This window comes from Balaenoptera borealis, assembly GCF_965194805.1.
Source record: "Balaenoptera borealis genome assembly, chromosome: 9".
NCBI classification, from domain to species: Eukaryota; Metazoa; Chordata; class Mammalia; order Artiodactyla; family Balaenopteridae; genus Balaenoptera; species Balaenoptera borealis.
The window spans coordinates 70870435-70883494 of NC_138873.1; the positions used below are offsets into that span (position 1 = coordinate 70870435).

The window sequence follows — 13060 nt, forward strand, 5'->3', positions numbered from 1 at the left end:
TTAATAGAATAAAGGATGGTACATTCTGAAGGAAAATAATGCATAAAGATGATCCATGTATTCGGAATAATAACGTGGGAAAATATTCATTAAACTGCCCATACACCATAGTTTTTATGTTTTTAGAAAATCATTTCTGAACCTGTCTGTCTCCGCACTTTGGAGGGTAAGATACTAAGAAAGAGAAAAGACAGACAGCATGAGAACCGGCTCTGGGGTTAGAATGGCTTCCAACCCCGGGTTCGCTAGCAGTATGATTCTGAGCAAGTTCCTCTCCGCCTCAGTAATGTCAGTAATCTAGCTGTAAAATGGGAAAAACCAGAGTACCTCCATCCGGAGGTGAATGTGTGAAGGTTAAATGAAAGTGCTTAGCGCTCCGCCTAAGTAAATTTTACTTATTATTACGATACTGTCTTCCTGCATCTGTCAAAGCAGCGGAGAATACGGAAATTAAAATTTAGAAATGTGATGCCTTAGTAAAGCGAAAGCCGCAGGACACTCTACAAGAGGTATTCAACCTAACCTTTCAAGCTGCCTCATCCAAACACTTGGGTTCTGGTTAGGCCCGCGGGGCTGTAGTGAACTGAGGTCTGCCTCGCCCGTGAGCGCGTAAAAGATGCTTTCTCGCAGGGCTGGCGTCCCGGTGGGTTTGACTCTTCCGTGTTCCAGGGCTGTTTTACTCACCCGCGCGCGGCTCGTGCAAAATAAGGACTGAGAGGTGCCCCCCCTCCTCCCCTTTCGGCGTCATGCAAACCTTGGACCTGTCCCCACGTAGAGCTGAGCTTACGGAGAGGAGGCGTGTAGAGTGCTGGGGGGCGCGCCACAAAGACTACAGTCCCCAGCGGCCCGCGAGCTCGGGGAGTCCCGCAGGCAGGGCCCGACGGCTGCGGGAGGTTGCAGTTTCTCCTGTGCTCGGGCACAACCTTCTGTCTCTCCTCCGCAATACAGGCGGTTACTGGGTACTGCAGCTTCCCCCCGATTTCCGAAAAGGGCCGATCGCTGGGGAACGGGGCCCTCCACCGGAGACCGGCGCGCGGCTCTGGCCCGTGGGCTGAGCAGCGGGACCGACAGGCCTTGCGCGGGGTGACGGCGGACACGTCGTACGGCTGAACCCCAGGAGGATGGGGGCGTGGCCGCGCACGCGCGGCGGGGCCCGTGGGCGGGGCTTTGGGCAGCTGCAGCCGGCGGACCGTCCGCCGGTCGCCGGCGGTCTGGGTCCGCTGCCCGGCCCGGGGGCGGAGACGCGGGAGGTTGATGGGGGGTCGCCTCGACCTCAGCCTCAGTCTGTAGTGCAGCTTCAGCCACGCCGACGGAGATGGCGCCCTGGGTGCGGACGTTGGGAGAGAAGCTGAAGCAGCGTCTGCGGCTGGACGTAGGACGCGAGATCTGTCGCCAGTACCCGATGTTCTGCTTCCTGCTGCTCTGCCTCAGCGCCGCCTCCCTGCTCCTCAACAGGTAACGCGGCGGCGCCGAGCCAGCCGGGCGGGGGGCAGATGGCAGCTCTCCTCCGAAACTGCGGACGCAGGCCGCGTTGCATCGCTGCGCGGAGAACGTCGGGCTGCGCAGCTGCGGGACGTGGGGCCGCCTGCGGGGCCTCTGGGGAGAGCGGCTCGGGGAAGCCGGGCGGGGCGCCAGAGCCCGGAAGTGCGGGCGGGGGTGGGCTCGAGTATTCCCTCTCCCAAGGCCTCGCCTCCTCAGCCACCTGGATCCCATTCGTCCTTTGTTTTCACCCATTTCTTAAAACCTGGGCCTCCATCAACGATGCTTTTCAGAATGAAATCTGTCCGGGCGGTACGGTCAGCTGATGGAGGAGGGTGCAAGGTCCTGTCGCAGTCGCAGGTTTAGACGGACTTCCCTCGTTGTCAGCGCGCGCGCGCGCACGCTCACCCACAATATAGACCACAGTCGATCACGGCTTTTCGCGCAGTGTTGTTGGTTACAGCGCAAGGTCGTAAAGATTTGCTGAACCCAAGTCAGAAAGCAAAATAGTACCATCATCTCTAGAATAGTTTTAAAGGGAAGACTGAAAGGTAAAATTGGTAAATTTAGTTGACATTTTGAAAACGGAAGCTTCTGCCCCTGAAATAAACTGGTAGATTTTCTAGAAACGGTAGCGATGATATAGGTAGTAGTGGAGAAATGTTCCTTTAGAATTATCTTCAGATTTGCTTTCGGTGGAAAGAAATCTGAGACCGTTGTCAGCGACAGCATCTGCATGCTGTTTCCTCTGATGTTTCGAGCGTGCAGCCATCCTTACTCTTTATCTGGAAGTAGTTAATCCCCAAGGATAGGAACGGGGAAGCATTCACAAGAAATTTGGTAGTTTAATTTTGCTCCAAGATAACCGTTTCCTGTGACTGCGTTGGAGTTGGGTTTCTTCCCTGGCCTCTTTGCTTTCTTATTAGTTGACTCTGGGTTTATATAATATTAGGTTTAAACAGCGATTGATATTACTGGAAAATGTACTTTGTGATGGTAAGATGTTTGATTGTTAAGAGTATGGAAGAAGTGGAATCCTTAAGAGAGCGGAAAATATTAAGTACTTACTTGCTTTGTCATCTGGAAGGTATTTCAAGCCAGATTAACAGGTTTAGTCTGAAAAACATGTCAACTTTATACGATTATTAAGTTTTGTCCAGGGATTCTTACCTGTCTTCTTTGGGAGCCGGGTCAGTTTAGGTCTCTAAAGTAGGGCAACTATGTAGGAGCAGGTTGAACTAGATTTCCAACTTAATCATAGCATCCAGTGTTCTATGTTGTTAAGGAGTCATAGGATAGCATCAGGTCTGTATAACATCTGATCTCTGTACCCTGTATTTGCATTATGCAAAGAAAGAAGGAAATAGCACATAAGTGTTATCTCTGAGTGGTTGGATTTATGAATGAAATTGTTTTTGCATACATGGCACATCTACTGAGAAATTTAAAAATATATATGTATGTGTATATAATACAGAAAACATTGGGGGCATAACTATGGAACTAGAAAAAAATGAGAAGATATGCTTCGTACATATGTTCAACAAATGATTTCTGTACAGGCATTTCACCAGTTAATTTTTAGAAATAACTTTAAAAGAAATTTTCAGTTTAAAATCTCCCCTGGTTGGGAATTCCCTGGCAGTCCAGTGGTTAGGACTCCGCGCTTCCACTGCTGGGGGCCTGGGTTCGATCCTTGGTCTGGGAATTAAGATCCACTTCAACATTTAAAATGGATAACCAACAGGGACCTGCTGTATAGCACAGGGAACTCTGCTCAATACTATGTAACAACCTAAATGGGGAAAGAATATGAAAAAGAGTGGATACACGTATATGTATACCTGAATCACTTTGCTGTACACCTGAAACTATCACAACATTGTTAATCAACTATACGCCAATATAAAATAAAAAGTTAAAAAAAAAATCCCACAAGCCACCTGGCACAGCCAAAAAAAAACCCCTCCAGAAAAACCCAGAAAACGCACACACACACAAAACAACAAAACAACAACAAAACCCAAACAAAAACCACACAAAAAAACCCAACCAAACAAAAACTCCCCTGGTTAGTATGGTTAAACTTAGACTAATACTCTTTTTTTTTTTTTCTTTTCTTGGCTGTGTTGGCTCTTCGTTGCTACGCAGGCTTTCTCTAGTTGCGGTGAGCAGGGGCTACTCTTAGTTGCAGTGCGTGGGCTTCTCATTGCGGTGGCTTCTCTTGTTGCGGAGCTTGGGCTCTAGGCACGTGGGCTTCAGTAGTTGCAGCGTGTGGGCTCAGTAGTTGCAGCAGGTGGGCCCTAGAGCATGCAGGCTTCAGTAGTTGTGGCGCATGGGCTCAGTAGTTGTGGCTCGCGGGCTCTAGAGCGCAGGCTCAGTAGTTATGGCGCACGGACTTTGTTGCTCTGCAGCACGTGGGATCTTCCTGGAGCAGGGCTCGAACCCATGTCCCTGCTTTGGCAGGTGGATTCTTAACCACTGCACTACCAGGGAAATCCCGGACTAATACTCCCTTTTTTTCTTTTAAAAGAACTGTTCTGGGTACCTTTTTTTTTTTTTTTTTTTTAATTATTTGCTTTATTTATTTTTCTTTTTTTTAAAATTTTATTTATTTATTTATTTATTTATTTATTTATGGCTGTGTTGGGTCTTCGTTTCTGTGCTAGGGCTTTCTCTAGTTGCGGCAAGGGGGGGCCACTCTTCATCGCGGTGCGCGGGCCTCTCACTATCGCGGCCTCTCCTGTTGCGGAGCACAGGCTCCAGACGCGCAGACTCAGCAATTGTGGCTCACGGGCCTAGTCGCTCCGTGGCATGTGGGATCTTCCCAGACCAGGGCTCGAACCCGTGTCCCCTGCATTGGCAGGCAGATTCTCAACCACTGCGCCACCAGGGAAGCCCCCTAATACTCTTTTTTGAAATTAATTTTTTCTGTAGTTGTCTTGAAACTTTAACTCCTAAAGAACTCTCAAGGTGTTATTTAGCATATAAAATTTTCTTTCAATATGCATTAAAATTATGAATCTTATCTGTGGAAAGATAAATGGATATAACCTTTGGACCGTTGTAACTGATTTATGGGAAGAGTAGAGTAAGATACTTCATATATTTCAAATTATGATATCACCTTTGCAGTATTGTTGGGATAAATTAAGAGCATAGATACAATTATATATAGATTTATTTGCTAATCATAGGATTGAATATTTGAGTATTATAATTAGGAATATTTTAAGTTAATCCTAATAATAATGGTAATAGTTATAATAGATAATACTTTGTGAGTACTTTGTTTGGCTCAGGTATTGTGTTAAGAGTTTTCATTTATTATTATTATTTTTTGTATAGATTTTTTCCTAGCGTTTAACTGTAATTGAGGTTTTTTAAAAAAATATTTATTTATTTTTGGTTGTGCCAGGCCTTAGTTGCGGCAGGCAGGCTCCTTAGTTGCAGCTCACCAGCTCCTTAGTTGCAGCATGCATGTGGGATCTAGTTCCCTGACCAGGGATTGAGCCTGGGCCCCCTGCATTGGGAGCATGGAGTCTTATCCACTTCGCCACCAGGGAGGTCCCCTTCATTTATTATTGAGGCAATTTATTGATGGGGTTGAAAGTTTTGAATCTGAAGCTTGATTGTAAGAATTTTATTCTGATTCTGTTAACTAGTTATATAACTTTCGATAAGTAATCTAATTTTTATCTGTCCCAGTCCCATAATCTGTAAAATGGGCATAATACTAGTACCTACGTTATACAGTTACTTTGATGAGTTAAGTGGGTTAACACATGGAAAGTGCTTAGAATGGTGCTCAGCACGTGCTCTTATTAAATGTTAGCAGTTATTTTTGTCTTATTTATCCTCACAACACTGTGAAGTAGGTACTATTACTAGCCTCAGTGACTTTATTTTTATGAGATATAACTTACAGAAAAGTGTATAACACATACGTAATTGTATAGTTCTGTGAATTTTAAAATATGGTTCCCCATGTAACCACCACTCAGATCAAGATGTAAAACATTTTTAGCACCCTAGTAGGCTCCCTTGTCAATAACCTTCTCCTTGTCATGTGTCAGTTTTGTTGTTTTTGAACTTCATATTAATGGAATCCTATGGTCTTCTTGTATCTGGTTCCTTTTTCTCAACTCTCCTTTTGAGATTTATCCATATTGTTGCATGTATCAGTAGTTATTCTTTTTTGTTATTGTGTCATACTCCATTGAGACTATGCCACACTTTGTCCATTCTTTTGGAAGGCATTCGAATTGTTTACAGTCTTTGGCTATTATGAATAATGCTGCTGTGAATATTCTAATATATATTTCTTTTGATAGACATATGTACTTATTTCTTTTGGGTTTATATACCCATAAATGAAAATGCTTAATCATAGCATATACATTTGTTTAACTTAAGTAGATACTGCCAGACAGTTTTCCAAAGTGGTTTTACCAATTTTACTCTTGCCAAAAATGTTTTACAGTTCTGTCTGATATGGTTTATAGGTTTAATTTAGCCATTTTAGTGAGTGTATAGTGGTAGCTCATTGTAGTTTTAATTTGCAGGTCCTTGATTAGCCCCATTTTACAAATGAGCAAACTGAAGCCTAGAGTTGTTCAATAACTTTCTCAGGCTCATAGATAGTAGCAAAATGGGATTCTAATGTAGATCATTCTGATTTAGAAGCCCAGACTTTTAAAATTACATTAAAAAGACATTGTTAAGAAAAAATACTTATTATTGGTAACTTTCTAAATAACATTGACTCTTATAAACTGTAAAGAAGTCAGAAAATAGAAATATAAAGACGATGTTAAAAATCACTCATAAATTTACCATTCAGAGTTGACTACTGTTGTTAAAATTCTAGTCACTTTTACCTGCAGTTTACAATTTTATTTTATAAATTGCTTTTTTTTCCTGTATATATAGCCTTCTATATATGGAGCCTGCTTAATGTGTTTTAGTATTATTTTCTTTATTACTTTTCAAATTACCACAACTGGCTTACATACACTTAACTTAGTATTTTTTAGAAAATTTTTATTTATTTATTTATTTATTTATTTGGCTGCGTTGGGTCTTCGTTGCTGTGCGCGGGCTTTCTCTAGTTTCGGTGCGCGGGCTTCTCATTGCAGTGGCTTCTCTCGTTGCGGAGCATGGGCTCTAGGCACACAGGCTTCAGTAGTTGTGGCACGTGGGCTCAATAATTGTGCCTCGTGGGCTCTAGAGTGCAGGCTCAGTAGTTGTGGTGCATGGGCTTATGTTGCTCCGCGGCATGTGGGATCTTCCCGGACCAGAGCTCGAACCCATGTCCCCTGCATTGGCAGGTGGATTCTTAACCACAGTGCCACCAGGGAAGTCCCTTAACTTAGTATTAAGACAGGCTTTTCCAAGTACTTTTATGAACTTATTTAATCATCATAACAACCCTATGAGTTAGGTATTATTATTATTACCCCATATTATAGAGGCCCAAGCAAGAGTCAGAGAGATTAAGTAATTTGCATTGTGTCATAGCCAGGATTAGAACCCAGACAGTCAGACTCTACAGTGTTTTTGTTTCCAAACTAAGTGGGTCTTTCACTGTATGTTCTGTTTCTTTTGTCTATTTTTCTCTTTCTACAGCAGTACCAATTTTTTTTTTAAATGACAGTATTATAGTTTTGTAGTGTGTTTTTATATACAGCTGGGTTGTAGGCCAGGACATGTACATATGGCCTTCACGTGTGGCTTTTTTCCCAACCTGGTGCTGGGTTACAAGGGTGAATATCCTGAGAAAGAGATTCTGGTGGAAGCTGTATCTTTTTTATGACCTATCCTTGGAAGTTAGGCAGTTAGGCATCTTCACTTCTGCCACATTCTTTTGGTTAGGAGTGAGTTATTAAGGCCAGCCTGTATTCAAGGGGAAGGAAATTAGGCTCCTGCTTTTGATGTGAGGAGGGCAAAGAATTTGCACAGTTTTTATTTAATTTGTAAATTAATCTGGGTAGAATTGATGACTTAACTGTATTTAATGGTTTCATCCATAAACATAATCTTTCTCCATTCATTCAGATCTGCTCTTATGTCCTTTTTTTTTTTTTCTTATGTCCTTTTAATAGCTTTTTTTTCATTTAAAAACTTTATTATGGAAAACTTAAAATACAAAATAAAAATAGAATAGTACAATGAAACCCGTAAATACGTATCACCCAGCTTCAAAAATGATCAACTCAAAGTCCAGTATCACCCCCTCCCCCAATTATTTTGAAGGAAATCCCACATGACATATTTTATCAGCAAACATTAAACATTTCAGTATGTATCTCTAATAGATGGGAGCTTTTTTTCTACGTAACCACAATACCATTTCACATTAAAAAAAAAAAAATTTCTTAGCATCCTTAAATATCTATTCAGTGTTCAGATTTCCCTGAATTTGTTAGAGCTTTACCCTCCAGCATTTTATGATGAACAGTTTTAAACATATAGCAATGTTGAAATTTACAGTAAACGACCAATTATGTTTTGCCTATATTTAACATTAACATTTTACATTTTTTTTTTATTGGAGCATAGTTGATTCACAGTGTTGTGCTAGTTTCCAGGTGTACAGCAAAGTGATTCAGTTATACATATACATATATTCATTCTTTTTTAGATCCTTTTCTCGTATAGGTTATCACAGAATATTGAGTAGAGTTCCCTGTGCTATACAGTAGGTCCTTGTTGGTTATCTATCTTATATACAGTACTGTGTGTATGTTCATCCCAAGCTCCTGAGTTATCCCTCCGCCCGTGTTTCCCCTTTGGTGACCATAAGTTTGCTTTCGAACATTTTACTGTATTTTTATATGCTTTATTGTGTGTCTGTCTATCCATTACTCCATCCGTAATGAATCTTACTCATAAACAGCTTTGTACAGTTAATTATATAAGATCCAAATATGATCTTTTAATCTGAATGTTGCCTTCCCTCCACCCTCCCTTTTTTTAACCTTGTAATTTATTTGTTGAGGAAACTGGCCATTTGTTCTGTAGAGTTTTCCACAGTCTGGCTTTTGCTGATTGCATCCCTGTAGTGTTTTGGGGCATGTTCTTTTCCCTCTGTGTTCCCTGTAAACTAGTAGTTAGGTCAAGAGGCCTCATTGTTTTGATTTTTTTTTTTCTCCTTTAGTTCATGGTGTAGATTTAAAGATATTGAACTGTTTAAAAAATATGCCTTTCTTATGGTATTATTCTTTATTTTATGATATACTGCTAGTTTTAGTTAACTAATATTTTACTTAGTACTTCATATCTATATTCATAAGTAAAATAGACCTAATGATTTGCTTATATTATCTTTATCGGGTTGGGGAATTAAAATTATATTAATCCTTTAAAATTAGCAGCTTTTTCTCATTTTTTCCCCCTGAAAGCAGTCTGTATAAAGTAGAGATTATCTCTTTTATGAAAGTTTGGTAAAACCATTTGGGCCAGGGGTCTTTTTTTTATAGTCAGGTCTCTGATTATATTTTAATTCCTCTAATGATAATTGGTCTATTCAAGTTCTTCACTTCCTAATTTCTGGCATTTTTGTCTTTTTCTAAAAATTTAAGTCATATAGGTTATCTAATTTATGAGCATACATATAGTTGTTTATAGTCTTACTCTTCATTTCAGTTATAGCTATGATTATTTCTTTTTCATTCTGTATTGTATATTTGTATCCTCTCTTTTTTTTTAATTCCCTCATCTGTCTTGCTAAAACCTTGTCTTTTTAACTTTTGGTTTTGAAAATTTCCAAGCATACATAGAAAAAAGAGAGTGCAAGGAACCTCTAAGCACCCATCACTCAGCTTCAGTAACCATCAATGTTTTAAAAAAGTCTAACCTTCCTCCCTTAAAAAGTAAATTATTCTACACAAAACCATAACCTTACAGAATTAACAATAATTCTTAATGTCTTCTAATAACCAGTCCATAATCAAATTTTCCTAATTATATAAAAATTTGTAGGGACTTCCCTGGTGGCGCAGTGGTTAAGAATCTGCCTGCCAATGCAGGGGACACGGGTTCAATCCCTGGTCCGGGAAGATCCCACATGCTGCGGAGCAACTAAGCCCGTGCGTCACAATTACTGAGCTGTGTTCTAGAGCCCACGAGCCACAACTACTGAGCCCGCGAGCCACAACTACTGAAGCCTGAGCACCTAGAGCCCGTGCTCCGCAACAAGAGAAGCCACCGCAATGAGAAGCCCGCACACCGCAATGAAGAGTAGCCCCCGCTCGCTGCAACTAGAGAAAGCCCACGTAGCAACAAAGACCCAATGCAGCCAAAAATAAATAAAAATAAAAAATAAATTTATAAAAAAAAATTTGTAGTGCATTTGTTCTAAGCAGAATCTAAACTAGGTCCACTCATTTTATGTAGTTGATGCATTTCTTAAACTTTTGTAAATATCTTATAATCTAGAACAGGAGTTGGCAAACTTTTTCTGTAAAGTGTCAGAGAATAAATATTTTCGGCTTTGCGGGCTACATTAGGTCTCTTTTCCATCTTATTATTATTATTTTAAAAATTTTATTTCTTTATTTATTTATTTTTGGCTGTGTTGGGTCTTCGTTGCTGCGCATGGGGTTTCTCTAGTTGCAGCGAGCGTGGGCTACTCTTCATTGTGGTGTGTGGCCTTCTCACTGCAGTGGCTTCTCTTGTTGCAGAGCACAGGCTCTAGAGCGCGGGCTTCAGTAGTTGTGGCTCACGGGCTTAGTTGCTCTGTGGCATGTGGGATATTCCCGGACCAGGGCTCAAACCCTTGTCCCCTGCGTTAGTAGGCGGATTCTTAACCACTGCGCCACTAGGGAAGGCCCCCATGTTATTTTTTAAAAGAGCCCTTTAAAAATGTAAAAATCTTTCTTAGCTTGAGGGCTATCCATAAGCCATAGTTTGTCAACCCTAATCTAGAACATTCCTCCTCACCCGCTCTTTTTTCCCTCCTTGCTATTGAGTTGTTGAAGAAACTGAGTCATTTGTTCACACCTTGGATTTTGCTGATAGTTTCCTTGTGGTGTCTTCTTTTTTAACTCTCACCTGCACCTTTATATTTTTTGTAGACAGGGAGTTAGATTTATAGGCTCAATTAGATTTAGATTTATTTTTATTTATTTATTTATTTGGTGCAAGAGTACTTCACTGATGCTGTGTACATCCTGTTACATCACATCAGAGGATAACTCCACATTAGATGGAGTTGCCTCACTTTGTGGATTCAGGTGGTGACAGCTGCCCAACAAACTTTCTCTTTGGTTTCACCATTTACTCCCTGAATCAGTTACTTCATTATAGGATGCAACATAATGATTTTGTATTCTTTCATTCCTTCTGTAGTTTTTAGTTTAAATTCTTGTGTGTGTGTGTGTGTAAAATTGCTTTATTCCATCCTCTATTAGGTCTATTTAGTTACAATGAAATACATCTCAAATTGGAAAAGTGGGTTAAATACTTACACTTTTCTCTTAATTATCAGTTTTTAGAGTAATTATTGGTGCCCTAAAACTTTCAGTAGTATCCAGTTAGAGGTTTGCTTATTTTATTAGTTTTTCCAAAGAACCAGCTTAATTTTCTTTTTCGTCTTATCATTATTGTCTACTTTATTGATTTCTGTTCTTCTCTTCAGTGTTTCCTTCCTTTTAACGTGTTTGGATTTGCATTTTTCCCCCCATCCTTCTGAATGCTTAGCTTGACGGTTTTCAGCATTTCTTTGTCTCTGATTAATGCGAGGTTTCTCAACCTCAACACTGTTGATAATTTGGGTCAGATAATTCTTTGCTGTGGGGGGCTGTCCTGAACACTGTAAGATATTTAGCAGAGTCCTGGCCTCTAGTCATGTGATGTAAGTACCACACTCCCCTTCTCCCTCTCCCTACTGTTGTGACTATCAAAATGTCTCCATATAGTGCCACATGTCCCCTGGGCAGTGCGATCACCCTTGGTTGAGAACCACAGGATTAATGCATTTAATGCTATAGATTTCCTTCTTAAATAATGCCTTAGTTATTGCTTGCCCTAGTTATAGCAGTATACATATTGCATGTAGTGTTTATTGTCATTCAGTCTAAGCACAGGTCTACAATTCCTAATCTGTAATTCTGAGATCAATAAAGCTCTGAAGAAGTAACTTTTCCCCTAAGTTTGGCATTTGATGACAAAACCTGACCTCAATAGACATGAAACTATTTATAGTATTTATTTCTGACTTATTTATTTATTGTTTATATGTTTTGCTGCAGAAATATTAATATCTGATTATGGAGTACTGTATCAGACTTCATTAACATATTATGTTATGTTATTTATGAAATATATGCTATAAAACTGTTCAAGAATCCTAAAAATTCTGAATTCTGAGTCATATCTCTCCGGCTCAAAATGATTTTCAGTAAGTGGCTATGGACATGAATTTCATAATTTCCTCTGTGAATACCTGTATAACCTATTGAGTTAGTTTCCAGACTTAATGTTTCTTTAAAACTTGATGTCAATTATGGTATTGGTTGGAGTGAAGCTTTGTATAAAGGAATGAGAAGAAATAAGAGTAGAAAGGTGGGTTGGGGTCAGCTTGAAAGGGACCATAAAGGTTTAAGGGGTTTGTGTTTCATCCTGCAGGCAGCATTAAGCCATAGCAGTTTTTTGAGTGAATAGTAATCATGTTTATGTTTTAAGTGCTGAGTGAGAGCATTTAATAATTGGTATGTAGTGGATGTTTCTCAAGTATAGAATTGCCCTGGAAGCCTGGAGACCAGGCAGTTTCATCTAGTTGGGTGGTGCAGCCTTTGTCTCACAGCTTTTGCACTTACTTGGTCACTGTCTATAATACGTAAGCATCTTTAATCATCTGTCTTCACCTTCTTACTACTTGATGCTTTATTCCCCAATTCTGAAATCCCAGATCTTCACAATATCTTCTGTAACCTTTTCTATTCCATGCTGCACTTGGGCAGTTGTCCCCAGTCAAAGAACTGGGATCAACGTGGAACTCACTTGTGTGCTTCCCTTCACTTAAAGATTCTGTTGCTGTATATTGCCTGTTATCCAGTGCCTAAAAGCAGTTGCTGCACATGTTTTGTTCAGTTTTATAGTTGTTTATGGCAGGAAGGCAAGTCTGGTACAAATTATTCTGTCAAGGAAATAGAAGTCTCTTACTCCTTTGAAACATATACCATCTGTCTGTTTTCTCACTGATCTCCAGGTCACTTGTACTATAAGCTTCTGGTTTATAGACTTTCTCTCCATTTTAAATTCTGCCATCATTCTAGGTGACTTCAGTGTTTGTGCAAGTAGCCCATCAAATATGCTAGTCTATCTCGAGGTGACTCCTGTACAGTCTCCCACTTGGACCACCATATGGTGGCCCTTGTTATCACCAGAGAGCGTTCTACCTGTGAAATCTTAAAAATCAAACCTCCCACTTGCTGACCAGTGCCTACTTCTCTCATTCCGAAAAGCCTGCTTTTCTCAGCCTCCCGATTCCTCTGCCTTCTTCCTATCCATTGTCCCTCTTCTGTTGTCACTTGCTTTCCTATGTAGTTTAGAGTCAGTCTAGCTTAGATTCCATTGT

The 13060-nt window shown here is 40.5% G+C and overlaps 1 protein-coding gene across 7 annotated transcripts in view; it reads left to right on the forward strand.

Moving 5' to 3' along the window:
- Nucleotides 1-13060, forward strand: part of SNX14 (sorting nexin 14) — a 74360-nt gene that overhangs the window by 482 nt on the left and 60818 nt on the right. For 6 of the 7 annotated variants that reach the window (XM_082405927.1, XM_082405928.1, XM_082405925.1 and 3 more), the window contains exon 1: nucleotides 1170-1455. In XM_082405927.1, coding sequence (XP_082262053.1) covers nucleotides 1316-1455 — 140 coding nt within the window. In that variant the 5' untranslated portion in view covers nucleotides 1170-1315. Of the gene's footprint in view, nucleotides 1-775; nucleotides 1456-13060 lie in introns of those variants that run through there. The other variant, XM_082405922.1, reaches the window with a different exon arrangement.